Source organism: Lepidochelys kempii, chromosome 4 (assembly GCF_965140285.1).
Source record: "Lepidochelys kempii isolate rLepKem1 chromosome 4, rLepKem1.hap1, whole genome shotgun sequence".
In the NCBI taxonomy this organism is placed as follows: Eukaryota; Metazoa; Chordata; order Testudines; family Cheloniidae; genus Lepidochelys; species Lepidochelys kempii.
The window spans coordinates 27,999,729-28,019,200 of NC_136383.1; the positions used below are offsets into that span (position 1 = coordinate 27,999,729).

Consider the following 19,472-nt stretch of genomic DNA (forward strand, 5'->3'; position numbering starts at 1 on the left):
AGAGGCTCAGAAAATAGACACCCTGCCTTGGATGGAACTCAAGTATGATATCTTGGCCATCAAAATGAGGGTTTGCTTTACTGATGCCCTTTGCACCTTTTTTTATTCTTCTTTATGTGGGAAAGGACAGAATAATTTCCCCCTGTCACACAAGCAAGCCCTTCCCCGTATAGTAGTTCAACCATATTCCAGAGGTTACAACAAGGGTGGGCAAACTGCGGCCCGAGGGCTGCATCCAGCCCTCCAGATGTTTTAATCCAGCCCTCAAACTCTCACCAGGGAGTGGAGTCGGGGGCTTGCCCCGCTCTGTGCAGCTCCTGAAAGTAGCAACATGTCCCCGCTCCAGCTCCTAGGTGTCAGGGCAGCCAGGGAACTGTGGCCATTGGGAGTTGCAGGGGCAGCGCCTGCGGACGGGGCAGCGCGCAGAGCTGTCTGGCTGCGCCTCCGCATAGGAGCCGGAGGAGGACATGCCGCTGCTTCTTGGAGCTGCTTGAGGTAAGAGCCACCTTGAGCCTGCACCCCTCCTGCGCCCCAGCCCCCTGCCCCAGCCCTGATCCCCCCTCCCATCCTCCAAACCCCTCAGTCCCAGCCCGGAGCACCTTCCTGCACCCCCAACCCTTCATCTCCAGCCCCACCCCAGAGTTCGCACCCCCAGCTGGAGACCCCGCACCCCAACCCCCAATTTTGTGAGAATTCATGGCCCACTTTACAATTTCCATACCTAGATGTGGCCCTTGGGCCAAAATGTTTGCCCACCCTGTATTACAACATATGGGTGGTAGAACAAATTGCTTGATTCATCTCTGTTTGTGACCATTGTATAGCATTATGCTTGTACATCTTTTCAGTCATTCAAAAAATTGGACTAATTTGTTTTCACTTAGTTCTCCCACATGGAGCATTTGTTGCCAGCTGAAATCATTTCAGCAAGATGCAGAGTGGTTTTAATGATTTTACTTTCAACAGCTGGAAGACTAATTCCATTTCTGATTACTCCAGCATTTCAAAGCTCAGCAGAAAACTCAAAGCCTATCAATTAAAGTACTTCCCAATCAGGGATATTGTTGAGAGTACCCATCCTGGACTCACTTCATTTCCCCTATTGATGATTTTGTTAGAAACTCTGCTCTTAATTCTCACACCCCAAGCTATTGATTTAACAATACTGGTAGAAAATAGAGTACAGACGCCTTTTTATGCAGTAGTAATCACAATTTCACCTCTATGTTGTGGTTAGTCTCTTGTCCCCTACTTTAAAAAGGAAAAATCCTTTAAACACCAAGAACCCTATACATACGAATGGGAGAAAAAGCCCACAATAGAGAAAATGCTTCAGCTGGACTAGGTGGGCTTGATGGAGGTAAAGGTCAAAGAGGTGAAATCTAACCCTCTAAACTGAAGCTAGGGATGAGTCTCAATAGGGCCACTTCTAGGGTGGGCAAGCAGGGCAGTCACCCTGAGTGCCAATGTTCAGGGGGCTCCATACTACTCAGCTGGGTTTTTTGTTTTGTTTTTCTCTGCTGGTCATTTTGGTTCATTTGCTTTTTACTCAGCTGCTTGTTTTGAGGGTGGCACCAAAATCCAAAATTTATCCTGGCTGGCAAAACCACTAGGGCCATTCCTGGTCATTGGAAAAGCCTGTGTGTTGATCCAGTTTTTTAGTGTATTCACAACACTGGTGCAGTGTGCTGGAATTACATTCCCAAAAGTATGGAACTTCCGGCCACTCGCTTGGCTTGCTTCCATCAGCACCTTCCTTACCACTCTGTGCAAGGTCGATCTGAAGACCTATCCTGCGGTACAGGGGCACTCCCTTCATGACTTCCACTCCACACACATGTGCAAAGCCTGAGTTCTGAGCTTAAATGGCACTGAGGCCTGGCCTGCTACACTATAAGTAAATGTCCCTAGTAAGAATATATGCCTCTTAGATAATTTCATATGTTTGGTAACATAAATAACCCCACAGTAGCATGTGTAAAACTTTGGGAACAAATTCTATCCCAAAATGCACATGCACAGGTTCTGTTTTCATCTATGGAAATGGTGTGCTTAATGCAAGGACATAATTTGTCACTTTTATTTGGACAAAGATAACTCTGCTCTGGTCCCTCCCCACACTTTATCCTTAGTCTCATTCACAAACAAGGAATTGACATTTTGCTCCTCACAGGGAAAACCTGACAGCAGCAGCAAGAAACTACAATAATTGCATTATTAGTGGGTAAGTCAGAATGTAATGATCAAACATACATAAGAGCATGTTAACTTAAATAGATTAAAATATTATCCAATAAAGTTCACAAAACAAAAATATTAAAGGTTAATGCTAGGAAAAGCCATGTTTTATTCATCTTTGGTATAAGATACCTGAAAAAATAATAACAAAAGAAAGATAAATCAAGATGATGATATATAGCAAAGACAGTTAAACTAGGATACCCAAAAATCTTTACAAAAAAACTTTAAAATCCACTGGGCAAATATATTTGTATTAACATTTAATATTACCTCCCTTTTGGAAAAATTACATGAAGCAAATTATGAGCCTTTACTGAAAAGATTTTTAAAATATTTAATGGCAGAAATGACCATTCTCTGTAAAGTTTGTTTCTTCTTTCAAATCCTTCCACTAGAAATCCCCATAAAGATATTAGAAGTATTGCAATTTTCTATTTTACAACATATTTAGTGTAATAAGATCATCAGGGTTAATTAAAGGAAATGATATAGTGCAGGCGGTATATGTAATAGGCCTTGATAATATTGTAAGATGGGGGCAGTCGTGAACACTAGATGAAGGTAATGAAAGTTCCTTCACTGGAGGCTTCCAAAAGGACGCTGGATAGCCATCTGTCTTGGATGGTTTAGACAAAACAAATCCTGAGTCTTGGGAGGAGGTTAGACTAGATGTCCCTTCTAATCCTGTGATTCTATGACACTAAGATGAAGCAGGAAGATTTCAGTAACCTTTTACGATATATAACGTTCTTATTAAAACACCTGAAACTTACTGAAAAGGGTCTCCATCCATTTTAAAATTCTGGGACTAGATAACGATTCTTCTCTAACAGCAATTCCCCCCCAGGACATACTCATCCCATGTTTAACAAATGTGAAAAAATTAAAACAGTCAACCTGTAAAGAGGAGGGGCAGTAATTAGAGGGAAGAAAAAAACGGACACAGACACTATAAAGAGTTTTCAATACAGATATAATACTAGTATCTAACTGTACACAATTAAAACATTTTATTTCACATTCTTGACAGAGGTAGGCTTTAAGAGACCATTCACCGAGATTTGAAAGGTTATAGCCTCCCAGGGCATAATTTCAAAACTATATAATGACCTTTTATTAAACTTGCTGTAGGAATAACTAAGAAAATAAAAGAATTAAAGTTAGTTTTTTTGGTTAAGGAAATAATATATTTGCTTTATTATTTGTCACTAGTAAGGAAAAGGTCCTAATCAGTAAATAAAAGAAGGTCGTGAGAGTAAGACATATAACCTAGCTATTGCTTGTCGTGTGGGAAGGATGTATGGTTCAAAAAGTAGCTGATAAAATAAACAGCTGCAGTAACAAGATAAAGAAAAACTGTCTTAAAAGGAAACAAGCACAACCCTTCCCACTGTTCTGCTAGTAAGCAAGGAGGGGCGAGGAGATAAGAAAGGAAGGCCTTAGAGGAAGAAAATTGGGTTTTTGCTAAAGTCAGCAGATACAAAGAGAGCCATGAATCTGAAGGTTCTTTGTCAGATCCTATTTGATCATGCTGGAGTTCATAAAGGAATTCATGGTTAAATTAGTCAGGTGGTCTCTAATATTAATAACAACTTCAAATATTAATTATACCAACACTTGCCATAGAAGACAAATGTAATTATATTAATAAGTGGGAAAAGTTTTAGATAAGAGAATTCCCTGTGGTCTTGATTCAAAGCCCACTGATGCCAATGGTAATCTTTCCTTTGTCTTTATTAGTCTTTGGATCTGGCTCCTAGAGCTGTGGTCTCTTATTTGCCATACAGCAGCTCCTCTTTCATATGTGTAACTATAAAAGAAAATAATAAGTGCTATTAAAGTGGTACCTGACAACCTCTCCTTTAATGGAAATCTACAGAGATGAGTCAGACAACTCATGCCTTAAGCTATATTTGGTAGAAAAATTCCTAAGCACAGGAATATTAGTCAATTATCTTAAACTTCATCGTGGACAGAACAAAAGAGAAATTACGCACGGATCTATTAGTAAAACTTTGGGGGCTTACAAATAAAAAGATCTATCCGCTCAATAACAAAAAATTGCTCACACCTTTTGACAGCATCAGATCTGCGTTTTGGCAGTGCTTTGGATGAGAAAGGAGCCCCCTGACAGTATACTGTGTCTTAGAAGAGTATGGGATTGTCTCATAATGGAAAAGCTCCTGGATGATATAAAACGGGAGGAGATTAGATTCTTACAGGTCTGGCTATCAATTTCTAGAATATGAAAATGTTAAGATGAAATAAATAGAGGCCTTGAAAATACCGAAGTATATTGGCTTCATTAGGGGTACTCATGCTTAAAGATAAGCATGTGCTTAAAAGCTTTGCTGCATAGGATCTGATTCTGAAAAGGTGCTGAGTGCCCTCAATTCTAAGGCTACAGGCCCACAATTAAATGCACTATATATGCACTTAAATAGTCCCACTGAAGTCAGTGTGTCTGTTCACATGAGTAAAATTACGCACTTTAAATGTTCGTAGGATGCGGACTCAAATGCTTTATCCTTAGAATTCTATGTGACTACACATTCTTTTTTATATAGTTGTATTACATACGTTATTAATTGGGCACTATGTATTGTGCAGATATCATATGTAAACTGCAGCATTCATTTACTGCATCTTAATTTTGTTTCTGATTAAGAAACCAACTAAATTGTAATTGCCGGTAATTAGGAAAGGACAAACAAACATTAGCAATTGCTATTAATTCATGTTCATTTAGATTGCTTTCTTCTGTGTACTATTATGAATAATAGTACATAGCACTAACATAAATGTTGTCTATCTCCAAAATACTTTAAAAACATGGTTTAATTAATCATCTCAGTTCGCCATGTGAGGCAGCCAACAATTATGCCCTATTTTACAGGTTGGAAAACTAAGGCAGAAACGTTAAATGACCTGTCCAGTGCAATAAACGGAATGTGTGCCAGAGATGGAATTAAAATTCAGGAGTTCCTTGGTTTCAGACAAGTTTTTAAATGTTGCACTACACCTTTCACTCTTGGGTCCAAATTCCGATCTCTCAATGTTAATTCTATTGACTTCAGTGGAGCAATTCCATTCACATCAATGGAACTCAATATGTGCACCAGTTTAACTGAGCTCCAAAACAGGCCCATGATGTTTAGCAATTGTAAACATTGTAATACAAATTATGTCGCTAATGTGACAATGTGTCTATTTATTATTTACTATTATTATTTTCTAACATACCCTTTACCATAATATGTGGGCACTCTGTGGCTGGCTAAAATCATGTCTCTCTATGCAACAAAACAACTTTGCAAATTAGTAGTAAAATGACATATCTACAAAAAAGGGTTAAAAGAAAAATCAGATTAAAAAAGATTAAATATAGACATGTACAAAAAGTTTTTCTTCTCCACAGAGTTTCATAGGAAAGATCTGGGTATTTTTGTAGTCAGTAGCTGTGTTGTCGAGTGCAAGCTAAATCCAAACACACGCAGACGTACGGTTTTAAAACTCTGTTATTAGGAGAGCTGCAGTACTAACAGCTTGTGCACTCTTAATAGTTCTTGTGGCAGATTAACTAGTAGTGGTGCTAAGGTTTTCAGGTCGCAAAATTACAGCGGTCTTAAAGAGGACAAATAATCCCTTCTCAATGCTTTACAAAGGTGCTCTTCCTTCCAGCAAAGGCTAACGAAGGAATCCATAGGTGGGTTTTTTTGTCATAACAAGCACAGTTACTACACACCTATGGACATTCTTCATTGGTCATCCTCCCTTACTCTGGTCACAATTAAAAGATTCCTTGCCCATTTGTGTTCAGGGGGTCTGCTTTTCAAAAGCTTTTAACAGGCTGCTATGATCTGGAATCCTTTCATTATAAACAGGCTTCCTGTTCCTTTTGTGATTTTGTGCAACTTTTTCCACTATGAAGAACTAGCTTTTCTTTTCTGGTCTCTCTGAATGAACCTGAATGGAAGGCAGAATACATGTTTCTTCCTGGTACTGTCTTTTCTCTCTGTTACTGGCAAAGCACATCCAGACATCCTCCAATAGAAGTTGTTGGTTTTTTCCCCCTGTGTGTTTTGCTCTTCACTTGCACTGAGTCTATGCACATTTCAGACCTTTTTACTCTTCTCTTTGGTAAATATCTAGATTTGTTCCTGCACCTTCTTGTGCTTGCAAAAGAGTTCATTCTTTGGACTTCAACTACTTGAAGCTGATTCTGCTTTGTCATTGAGTCTTCCAACTACTCTATATCACTTTGGCATCCAATTTCCTTTGCACAGCATCCTTTTTTGTGCATTCTTCTTTCACATAAGCACATTCCAGAAATGCTTCTATTATACATTGAGAGAGTTTTTTTTCTCTTCCAGCTTACTTTCAAAGGTCCAAAATTACCTTGCAGGACACTGAAGTTCTGATAAGCATTGAGCTATCTCCTTATTGTGTAATTGTGACCAACTTCCTAACATTTTTTATTTTGTTGCAGTGTTTCAGCAAAAGACCACCAGAACTCAGAGTGATAATGAGAAGATGTACTATGCTTTCAGGAAGCAAGGTGTGGAACCTCATTTTGCTATTGTAATGGTCTTGATGATCCTTAATATGACTGAGAGTTTTGCTCTGGCTTGATTTTTTTCTTGGATGATTTAATATCTTTTTTTCCTACCAAGATGATCTAAATCCCCAATAGTTCTTCAGCTTTTAAAAATCAATTCAAATAAATAAGAATTATTATTTTAACAAAGCAAATCAGTGAGGAGCTTTATGAAAGCTTTTTGGAAAGATATGAAAAAGCAAAAATGGCTTTGCACTTTTCTGTCAGCTTTCGCTATAATGATTAAAACTAAAAAAAGGAGGAACTGGGTGGCTCATATGTATGCTGTGCACCAGTTCTAACCTTCCTGAGTCAATAGCAATTTACCAGAGCTTATCTCATGGCTGCTTTGTGACCCATGTAAAATGAGTTGCTGGTCCCAGCCCAATTGCTATTTGAGAAGAGTCCATATCACTAAATTGCCACTGCAAGTGGCATTAATTGGTATCCTAGCATAACTAGCATTATTGTTAAATGAATGAACATGGAGTTGAGACTGAATTATCCTTCCAGGAAATAGCCCCTCTAGGTCAGGATTAGGACATATTAGTTGAAGCAGAGTAGGGAAGCTGCATTACAGTTGTCTGTCCAGTGAATAAACAGAGAACGCCTCTTGCCAGTGCTGTTAGTGTCACTTTTTGCAAGCACTAAATTCATTTTAAAAAAAAAGTGTTGAAATATAGAAAGTTTCTGGGTAATGATTAAATAACTGCAATGTTTAGTAATGGAACATTGCTAGTGTAATCCCTACAAAGTTATTCCCCTAAGAAGTTTTAGGTTTGATTTTTTTCCCACTGCCTGGCGTCCGGTATAGTCATTTGCACTCTCTTAGAACAAATGTAAATTATTATCAGAGATGCAAAGTGGTGGAGATTCATGGCCAGTGTATACTGGTACTTGATATTCTTGAAAAAGAGCAGAATGGGGCTCAATAATGACTTTTTTCCTCTTCATCAAGGTATATTTCCCTTTGCACAGCTGGTCATCCCTCATGTAGAATAAAAGGATGTCATGCAGGCACAGTAAGGAATCAGGCATAATCAATTAAAAGCTTACATGTAGGTAAAGACAAATACTATGGCTCCAATTCGGAGATTCAGCCTAGCTGCATTCTGTGTAGGAGCTGAGGAGAGGAGAGCAGCAGTGGCATTATGCCACCTTTTTTAGTTCCCTGATTCTGGGGCTGACAGAGAGCTGTTTCAGTATCCCTCAAAAAATCAAAGCAGCCTCTGGGCTGCGTTAACCTACTCCCAGCTGCCTTTGCCCCCAGGCAACCATTCCAATAGCTGAGAATACTAAGAATGTATGGGCTAAACTGTGAGGGTGGCAGCACAGAGTTCCATATTACTTCTCTTCAACTGCACACCTGCATAAGGATTAGTTAGAACCTAGTCCGATGAGGCTACGTAGAAATTAAAAGATTCCTCTTTGACCCTGCATATTTTCTGATTATTATAGTTGAGTGCATTATATGAAAATTCAAAACAGCTTCTAACCTACTCTCAGCACAAGCTATTGGGAAATATGATATGTGAATCTGGGGGGAGAGGAAAATGGATATTGATGGGAATTTGGGGAGTGAGGAAAATGGATATTAATTGGAATTTGGGATTTTCCACTCCTATCTCCAAGTAATGTCATGGTTTATAAAGCAAATAACTTGGCACTGATATAATATGTCTACATATGATATAAATGGCTCTTGGCCACAATGGTCAGGGATGCAACCCTAAAGCTCTGCCTGCCAGAAGCCAGGAATGGAATACAGGGGTGGATCACTCCATAATTGCCTTGTTCTGTACACTCTCCCTGAAGCTCTTGTACAGGCTACGATTGGAGACAGGATACTGGGCAAAATGAACCATCGTCTGACCCAATATGGCAGCTCTTTTATGTCAGGACTCCCTTTTGAATTCTGTGGAATTTCATAATTAGTTAATGGTACGGCACTATCTCAAAAGAGGAGTTGCTACATAAACTTAATTTAACGAAGAGTGAACCAATCAGGCAAATGGCAATGAGTTTGAAAGTTTTATTCACCAGGACACACTACTTCACACAATTTCAAAAGAACAGTAGCAAATAGCTCATTGCATGTTTCTCTATAGAGCTTGGCTGTAAACACGGTTAAGATGGTAAAGATTAATTGCCATCTCCTTACAGATTTGCTGCTCACATGCTCTTGCTCAAAATGAGCTTTCATTGAAAAGAAAAACAGTTTTAAAAATGATTTAACCATCTGTGCCTTTTTTAAACTCCTTTTTATACTTGATAACTACAGACAGAGTTCGAACGGACACTTCCACCTATACCACTTTGAGACACAGCATCCCTTCTGGACAGGAAGAACTGATCCTTTTGCAGGAAAAGGTGAAGAAGGGGACAATTACTGTGGATGAAGCACTTGAGAAATTTAAACAATGGCAGAATGAAAAAAGCAGTTTAGAAGTCACACAGCAGGTATACTTCTGAAGGATTATGTTTGCTTGTAGGACATTTTGTCCAAGAGTTTCAAAAATAGGTACCTAAATTTGGAGTCCTAAATCCATACTTAGGCATCCAAATAAGTGTACATCTATACTGCAGCTGTGATTCCCAGCCCTGGCAGACAGACTTGCACGAGCTCTGCTCAAGCTAGTGCACTATCAATGGCAGCGTGGATGTCGCAGTGCAGATGCGACTTGGGCTAGCCACACAAGTTCAGACCCAGGAGTTCAGCAGGCATAGACTCAGGCAGCTAGCCTCAGCCCCTGCCTATGCTATAACCTCCACACTGCTATTTTTAGCATACTAGCTCGAGCAGAGCTAACACAAGTCTGTCTGTCCACACTGGGAATCTGGCCACCCAGCTGTGGTATAGACATACCCAGGGGCCCTGATTTTCAAAAGCGTTGTGCACCCAGCAGCTGATTTCAGCGAGAACAAGTGGGTTCTCAGCATTTAATTTCGGTTGCGTATTTTGGTACCTAACTATGTATTTAGAACATAGTTTTTGCACCGTTTTGTTTTGTTTTTTTAAATCTTGTTGTTTTGATCATCTATGAAAGCTGTGTAACATCTATGAAAAATGATTATCTTTGAATTCTTCACCATACACCTTATCTCACTGAATAAGCTGAACCCTTCTCAATTACACACAAAATGTATAGAGCCAGCTAATGGAAGTTCTACCATTTCAGATATATAGGACGTATATACATTGCATAGGTTTTACACAGGTTTCAAACCGCTTGCATGCAGAATTACATGCTACAGTCTGGTATATACATATAGGGATCATCATATTCCCACCCACCACTAAAATGGAACCACTTTTATATTGCAACAAACAAATCCATTATGCTGGCAGTAGCCCCACCAGCAATTATCAGAAGTACAAAAAAAAAAGTGAAGTGAAGAATAGGATATCTTCCAGATTCCTAGACCATGATTCTACTACTGTATCAGTATTCATGCTGAATAATATTTTATTCTGTGAGTAGCCCCATTAAAATGCCTCTTTCAGTTTGCAGTTCACAAGTAATACATGGGCTGAAATTTGTTCACCCTAAACATTGGTTTTAAACAAAAAATAAATATTTAAGAATCAATATGTCTTTGCAGACAATCAGTGGGATTACTTGCGTAGTAAGATGCTACTTATCATGAATAAGGATGGTAGGATCAGGCCCTAAAGGATCTTTCTTCTAGCACCTTATTTCTCAATTGGCTAGAAAATGACTACCTCTTATTATGGCTACAAAGACTGATGCAGACTGTTTCAATCTATTTGGATAGGAGTGTAACTACCATCTAGCCCTGGATACGCTGTAAACTTGCTGATGGCTTGAGGATAAATGCTGAAACTAAAAGATTGCACCTGTAGAGCAGCATAACATTCTTCCTAGCCTTTTAAAATGATTTTCCTGTGGTGAGAAGCTAAATGTTCAGAATACTAAAAAGCCAACTTTTCCAGCTATTTATTCATTCGTTTTTTTACAATCAACTCTAGTTATCAATTTTTATTGTTGTTTGTGTGTTTGTTTTTTAAGGAAAAAGTACGCCAGCTCAGAGATAACATTATTGGGAAAAGACCAGAAGAAGAAATTTTGTATGGTAAGTAGCATTTCAATGCAATGAAGACATGAATTGAGGGATAAATATGCCATATCTCTACTACCAATCCAAATCACAGGTGGGCCTTTAGATCAGGACCTAGTGAGCACTTTTGTGTATCTTGGTTTAACTCACAGGTATTATCTTAATAATACCTTTTTAAGACTTGATCAACCTTTAGGGTAAAATCCTGACCCTTCTGAAGTCAGTGCGAGTTTTCCCATTGACTTCAGTTGAGGCCAGGATTTCACCCTCGGTGTCTACTGCTCAGCTTTCCTGTAATGCACTGCATTGCTTAATAAAGTGTTGGGACTAGAAATGGGCAATCAATGGACAATCAATTTACTAATAACAGTTTATGTGGTGAATTTTTAGTCTTTTTTTTTTCTTGTTTGTGACTCATCAGTGAACACACATTGTTTTTTACTAACTTGTTCACTGTTCAAAATTATACATATTTAGTGCCTGTGAATTGCTCAGGAAGTGCTCACTGCAAGAGCTCTTTCACATAATTAGTATTCATTATGTGAGCTGTGGTTTTTTTCATTATTTAAAATTCTACCGTATTGTTTTGTTCCCGATGGGATGGCCTGCAAACAAATTTCATCCTGTCTTGAAACTAAGTTTGTTTCACAGTTAGACAAAGTTTGAGTATGAACCTGAAATTTTCCACAAATATTTATACAAACAAAACTCCATTCACAGAACATTTGTTAAAAATAGGATATGAACACAGTCAATGCAAAATTCTATTTCTAAATCACAAAATGTTTGCAAATATATTTTTCTCTCTACTCCCCTAATCAGGAAATCACCCACACTACTGTTTTCATGATTACATTGGAAAACAGTGCACTTACATAGACTTGATGGTTAATGTGTTGCAGTAATCTGATAAAACTCAGTATTCATTGAGTACTCTTTGGAGTACCAAGGAGCATTTTTAAAGTAAATATAAAATAGGTACCTTTTTAAACAGGTAGTCACTCGGGTAACTAAAAAACTGTTCCTAAATATTAATCCTAATTGATTGTCAAGTGGAGTGTTGTGAAATCCCATTAAAAAATAGTTCAACCTGTCCTGCTGTTTAATTTTGACAATTAGTACTGTCATGGTTCCCTCCCCACTCTGAACTCAAGGGTACAGATGTGGGGACCCGCATGAAAAACCCCCCAATAAGCTTATTTCTACTAGCTTAGGTTAAAACTTCCCCAAGGCACAAATTCTTTGCCCTTGGAGGTTATGCTGCCACCACCAAGTGATTTAACAAAGAAGCAGGGAAAGGATCACTTGGAGGTCCTCTTCCCCCAAAGCCCTTACACCCCCTTTCCTGGGGAGGCTTGAGAATAATACCCTAACCAATTGGTTACAAAGTGATCACAGACCCAAGCCCCTGGGTCTTAGGACAATAGAGAAATCAGTCAGGTTCTTAAAAGAAGGATTTTATTTTAAAAAAAGGAAAAAATCACCTCTGTAAAATCAGGATGGAAAATAACTTTACAGGGTAACAGAAGATTCAGAAACACAGCAGAACTTCCTCTAGGCTTAGTTTCAAAGTTACAAAAAACAGGAATAAACCTCTCTCCAGCAAAGGAAAAGTTCACAAGCAGAACAAAAGATAATCTAACTCGCCTTGCCTGGCTTTTACTTACAATTTTTGTAATATGAAAGACTTTTAGGATGGTTTATAGGAAAAGGAGTTTTCCGACCTGATGCTTCTCTGCTTCCCAAGAGAACACACAAAACAAAACCTCCCCCCACCCCAAGATTTGAAAGTATCTTCTTTCCCCATTGGTCCTTTTGGTCAGGTGCCAACCAGGTTATTTGAGGTTCTTAACCCCTTTTAGGTAAGGAGGAATTCTAGGCTATCCTTAGCTGTATGGTTATGACAAGCACAGAATAGTAAACTGCTAAAAAAAAAACCTGCCCTTCATATATAGCTATACCTATGGGGGCGGGGTGGTGTGTGTACACAAGCGATACTGTGTCTATCTATTTACACACCTATATATTTATCTAATCCAATCCAAAGAGGGAAAAAACACACACACACACTTGCTCTAATGCCAGAAAGACAGTAAAACAAATAATGCATTCTAATGATCTTTTTTCCTCTTGACAGACAAAATCACCATTGAACATCATCCAAATGGTAAGTGATACTAGCTTAATCTTAAAAGTTCACCTTAGCATAGGTAGTTTTCAGAGTGCCCCTCTGGCAAAAACTACTGCACAGAAATTCCAAGTTATATAGCTGGTTCCTTAGATTGAAATAATGCATTCTGGTTAGCTGAATGGTATAGTAGTAACCTAGAGGATTTCAGTCTGAAAGTCCCCACGCTGCCAGGAACTTCGAGCACTGCACCTGTGAAATGGTTGAATCCCTATCAGCTTTCGCAACAGAGCACACAGACCCTGAGTTAGTATTCAGAATCACTCCCTTCCTACGGTTTGGTTTTATTGGTAGTTCACAAACAGTTACTTGATATAAACCTCAAACTAAGCTTTCTCTTTGAGCTTGGTTGTCTCCTAGCATTTCCCTCCAAGACCTCCTGTATCCTAGTTCTATCTAGTTTCCTCTCTCCTGAGAGCCACTCTCTCTCTTAATGAACCACACCTGCCACCTGACCTTCAAGGTCAACAGGAGAGCCCTGCCATTCTGGGTGAAATTCTATCTTGTGCATTAGACAGGTTAGACTAGATAATCAGAATGTTCCCTTCAAGTCTTAACATTCTGTGAATCCTGCTACAGTGTCTTATATCGCTCTGAAGTGTCTCTCTAGCTGGCATTCAAATTGGGCATAAGACAGAACTTTATCAACCCTTCTTGGGTGGGAATGACAAGGCAGAGACCTAAAAGGAGAAACTGGGAAGAAAGTGAAGGGATCCCAGATCCTTTTGAAACAGATTTTAACTATTGAGGGCCTAATCCTTGAGTTCTTACACAACTCCCACTGAGTTAATTGTCAAAATAATGTGTAAGGCTAGGACATTAAAAGGTGACATTTCTGTCCACCCAACAGATGTTAATTCATGACTTGAAACAAAAATTACAGTAGCATATCTTCTCTTTATCGCCATAATCCCACTTTTAGACTCTCAGATTTGAATGTCCTATTCAGTAGCCACGTTTGAAGATTAGATTTTGCATGCACAGTTATTATTCCATAAACTTATTCAGAAAGGGTTTAGGGTTTTTTTTGTAAATGAGCAGGAGGATAACTGAATTTTGCTTTTTGTAGATACAAAATGTGATTTTGAATTTCTTGATATTGGTGCTGATCTTCCTCCCACTAAAGTCAGTGGAAACTGTGCCATAAACTTCAGTTGGGGCAGGGTCAGGCTCAGTCTTCCACTATATTTCAGTTCTTCCTATCTTTGGGTCCCCAAGTAATACTTCATGGGCTATTAATATATGATTTATTCATAAAAAATATGCCTCTTATGGCAGCAGGAGAGTTTATCTTGACTTTTTTTCTGGAAAAGCAAGTGGGATAGATCTGATTTTAACAACTGTTCCTACTAAATAAGGAGTAAGTGTGTGGCATATGAATGGACATGCTATTTGCACAAGCACCAAATATGGACATAGAAAACACTTTGTTTTTTAGAAAGCTGATTCTCTGATCACAATTAAAATGACATTCATTAAGGCATGGATATGATCACATTTTTGTTGCATTCTTATAGAACTGGAGAAAAAAATGAACCACCAAAGAAAACCACCTATGGTAAAGTTTTCAAAAATGCCTAAATGACATAGGAGCTGAAAAACAATTTTCAAAAGTGACTTAAGCACTAGACTGAGGAGACTAAGTCTCATTGACTCTCAGTGGGACTTTTAGACTTCTAAGTGCCAGATTTTAAAAGGTATTTAGGTGCCTAAAGGTACAAAAAGGTGCCTTAGATTTTCAAAACACATAGGTACCTCATTCTCATTAAAATCAATGGAGTTAGGCTCCTTGGCACTCCTGAAAATCCCACTAGGTATGTATCTGCACCGTTATGCACCTAAGTACCTTTAAGAATCTGGCCAAGGGCACTTTTGCAACATTTACCCATTATCACATACAAACTGCCTTGAGTTTTGTGTGCCATTTCCCATCATTTAAAAAGCATCCATAGCCATGTTCTAAAAATGAATATGAGAGATGATTCAAAGTGATCAGAGGTGATTAACAAAAATACTTGTGATTCATGATGATTTGAACTGCCTGTAAATTGTCGTCTTCTGATGGCTCTTTGGTAATTTTTGTAGAATGAACTCTTCTCAGTCCAGTTCTGGATGGACAAGTTTCCACATCCTAAAACTTGCCATCATAATAGATATTAATTAGCAACCTCATTGCCAGTGTTAATGGCAAGGACTGAATGGGCATGTAGTACCATTCTATCACTCAGTAATGCACCTATGTTTTAAACAACAGTCGTCTATTGTGCCCAGACTAAGTTCTACCCCATGTGCTGACACTGCAAGCCCTGCTGCCAGTGATGTAGGAGATTACCTGAAAGCGACAACAGGGCCAGATAGAAGCTCCAAAACAGCTGAAGTTAACATAAATTATATTTGAAAACTCCAAAAGGCCATTATTGAGCATTTATTTGTGGGGGAGGGGTGTTATGTATCAGCAGTGTGCATAATTGCACTTTGATTGAACATAGGTCTCCAGAAACATGTCAGACTTATACACCTGGAAATTGTAGTCCTTTGGTCACAGTTCTGCCCCATGAATATGAATTCTACTGGAGCCACTACCGGGGTGAGATGGTAACTCAGTCTTAATGCCCATTCCAGCCTAGGTATCTTTGAGACCACCAGTGTGGGTGGCATGCTGTGGCAATTTTGATGGTTGTTTTGTCCTGTGGGTGCTTGTTCACTGGAAACTGGATGGAAGTCCTTTTACATAGGCCATTCAATAGCCAACACATAGTTATGACTTCAGTCATTACTGACTTTTTAAAGATGAAAGTGCATGTTAATTTATTCATTTCTCTTTGAGAAAAAGCTTCATCTCCAAGGATATCTTTATTTCACCATGTGCTGCTATATTAAACATTCTGTCCTCTTACTGTTATAACTGCACCAATACAGCTCAACTCCCCAGTGTACTGTACATGGCCAGGTCACCTACAGGAGTAAAGAAATCCTAGAATTTATACTTTTTCAGATTTCACTATCTGAACCTCTGGAAGCCCATGGCAATAAAGCATATATGGTTTAATTAAGTTTGCCCCACTGTCTGCCAAAGACCAAATTGCTTCTACAGCGTCGTCCAAAAAGCCTTCAGAATAGCATTGAGCTTCTTTCACAAACTGTTAGCTTGTTGATTATGAGCACTATCTTGATTACCTGGATGTATTTCCCCAGCCCTTTGTCTCTCACCAGCATCTTGTTTCTATTCCCATTGCTGGCAGTTATCTCAGTAAACTCACTCACTTGATAATCAGTGGACTCCATTCTGATAGGGAAGGGAATGCATATACAAAAATCTATAAGACCAATAATAAGTAGAGATGGGCCTAAACCATAAAATACACACCTTTATTTTGAACACATCCACCAATTCTAAGTGTTCATGAAATATGAAGCCCATTATTGAATTTAAAATCCTTTGCTTCTCCCTATTATTAGGAGTGAAATAATTCAAAGTGAATGCCACTCAGTGGAAGAGCTCACAAACTCAGTGTTTCCTTGGAATTATCCCATTGGCAGGAATGGGAGGAGGCATCACTTAAACTCAGAGGTGAAAGTAAGCCGGTCCGGTCCAGTACGGCATACCGGCAAGAGCTGGTACGCCATGCCGGACCAGACGGCTTCCCCAGGCCGGCGATTTAAAGGGTGTGGGGCTCCCCACTGCGGCCGGAGCCCCAGGCCCTTTAAATTGCCGCCCAAGCCCTGCTGCCGGAGCCCTGGGGTAGCGGCGGCCGGGCTCCGGTGGTGATTTAAAGGGCCTGGAGCTCCGGCCACTGCGGGGAGCCCTGGTCCCTTTAAATTGCTGTCTGAGTCCCACTGTCGGAGCCCTGGGGTAGCAGCGGCAGGGCTCTGATGGTGATTTAAAGGGCCTGGGGCTCTGGCCGCAGCGGGGAGCCCCACACCCTTTAAATCACCACCCCAGCCCCACTACCAGAGCCCCGGGATAGCAATGGCAGGGCTCTGGTAGTGATTTAAAGGGCCAGGGGCTCCCGGCCACTGCTATGGCAGCAGTGCCCCAGGCCCTGTAAACCTCCACCCGAGCCCTGGGGTAGCGGCAGCAGCCGGGAGCCCCTGGGGCTCCGTCAGCGATTTAAAGGGCCCAGAGCTCCGCTGCAGTAGCAGCGGCCGGAGCCCCGGGCACTTTAAATCACCCTGAACCCCGGGGCTCTGCAGCTGGTAGCTCCAGGGGTGATTTAAAGGGCCCAGGGCTCCCAGCTGCCGCTACCGCAGCCGGAGCCCCGGGGCCTTTAAATCTTGATTTAAAGGGCCCAGGTCTTTAAAGGCCCCACCTCTTCTGGTTGAGGCCCCTCCCCCTGCTCAGGACTTCGGCGTACCGGTAAGTCCTTTAAGTTGTTTTCACCCCTCCTTAAACTCCATGGAATGACCAAAACTCAAGATGTTAAAGACCATGGCTGGGATGTTCTCAGAGAGGCCCAGTGTCTTTACAATACTCCCCAACCTCTCAATCTCCCTCAGAAGCCACTCCATCCTTGCAGCTGCACATCCCCAAACGAACAGAAGGGGACTCTTGTATAGTCAGAGGCAAGGGTCAGACCCCCAGCTCGTTCTCCAACAAAGATGACCTATTTTTATAGAAGTTTCACAGTTTTCCCCGTAGCATTTTCCATATTTAGCACCTTGGAAGGAAAACATTACTTAAGTGGCTGCCAGAAATATAGAAGGGATACTGGAGAATTTAAAAGAGAATTTTAAAAATTAACATATCACATTGTGTCAAAACAATCACTCACTCTAACTATAGACTTTGTGATCTTACTACATTTTTCAACATTCTATATTGTCCTAACTGCGCATGTGGCGTTCATGACTGTTTATAAATTGTATGCATCTTTTTAGTCCCCAGCTCAAAGCCCACCAGAAAAGGAACAGATGCCTAAAGATAATTAATGGAGGTAAGAGCATATATAAATTATTTATTTTTATATAAAACAATTCCTAATAAAGTGCTTCATATCGGTAATGCATGCTCTTAACCATGGAAGAGAAGTGACATCTCAGCCATAATCCTGGTATCCCTACCGCAATAACCAGAAATGCACACAGTGCTATAGTATGCAGTGTTATGTATTATATGTTAGGGCCCTGATTTTCAGTCAGATTTCAGTGTGCCCTCAGTAGTACAGCGGCAGATTTGCACTGAGTCAGAAACGCAACTGGCTTGTGTATGCAATTAAAAAGTGGGTGCCGTTGTAGGTACAACTAATTACACCAACAAAAATTAGAGGCTTTAGGGGAATATGTAGTCTGATATACTGAACATATGTATACTATCATACGATACATAGACTGTCCTAAAGGTATTGAATAAAACCTGTGCTGCATGTAACTAAAAACCATCATAATCCAAATATGAGGTCTATTTCTGATCTTGCTCACATCTGTGTAAATCAGTAGTGACTCCACTGATGTGAATGGAGAATGAAGGGATAAGAGAGGTGTGAGATCAGCATTAGGTGAACAGTGTCCCCAAAAGAGGATTGTGTTTGGTTTTTGCAATGGCAGGTGTGAGCTACGTAGACTGAACAACTGATATATTTTTGTTCATTTCTAGAATCTCTGGAGATTTCTCTAGGTTGCCTGAAAGGGTTTACATTTTTGTAGTAGGCTTGCAAACTGTATGACCTGCAAAGCAGTATCCAGAGGCCTTGAGACATGGGAAAGGGTATTCACCAGAAATTAGTGACAAACAGTGAAGGCTCTCTATCACTGGGAAACTTGGGGTACTGCTACCCTGAGAAAATTAAGAAAATCAATGTGCCTTTGCCCAATTCTGTGTATAATTCACAGCTGATAATTTATGTATGAGAGAGACAAAGGTGGTGAGGTAATATTTTTTTATTGGACCAACTTCTGTTGGCAAAAGAGACAAGCTTAGCACTACAAGATGAGGGATTCTTATGCAGCAGTGGCTCTGGGTCCCCTTATTGCAAAGTGCACCTTTCAGTAAGGGGATTTCAAAGCAGCAGTAGTACTTCATTAACCAGCCTCTCAGCCACAATACAGCACTGAAGGGCACTTTCAAATGTGCCTTTTATTAGTGAACATATGTAATGGAATGAAGGAAAGTTCTATCCTAACATGAACCTAAAATGCCTCACCAAGGACCACCACTGACATCAAAGCTAGCCACTGAGTTCATACTGGCTCCCTGTGTGCTAGGGACTAAATAATTTTACAGATATATCCTCTAGGACCACAGGTACTTCACTTCTATGGCAGAACTAAATCAATGCTGCAACTTATTTTCACGTAAGCAGGGCAGCTTTAGAATCTATCCGGGTCACCGTGAGAGATGAAAGGTGTCCAAGGAATGCACTCAATCAA

General features: G+C 40.0%; 1 protein-coding gene across 1 annotated transcript in view; it reads left to right on the top strand.

Moving 5' to 3' along the window:
* BANK1 (B cell scaffold protein with ankyrin repeats 1) overlaps window positions 1-19,472 on the top strand; it is a 298,828-nt gene that overhangs the window by 267,207 nt on the left and 12,149 nt on the right. The window contains exons 12-16 of the mRNA XM_073340798.2: window positions 6,731-6,799; window positions 9,120-9,298; window positions 10,870-10,933; window positions 13,056-13,085; window positions 17,985-18,040. Coding sequence (XP_073196899.1) covers window positions 6,731-6,799; window positions 9,120-9,298; window positions 10,870-10,933; window positions 13,056-13,085; window positions 17,985-18,025 — 383 coding nt within the window. The 3' untranslated portion in view covers window positions 18,026-18,040. The remainder of the gene's footprint in view (window positions 1-6,730; window positions 6,800-9,119; window positions 9,299-10,869; window positions 10,934-13,055; window positions 13,086-17,984; window positions 18,041-19,472) is intronic.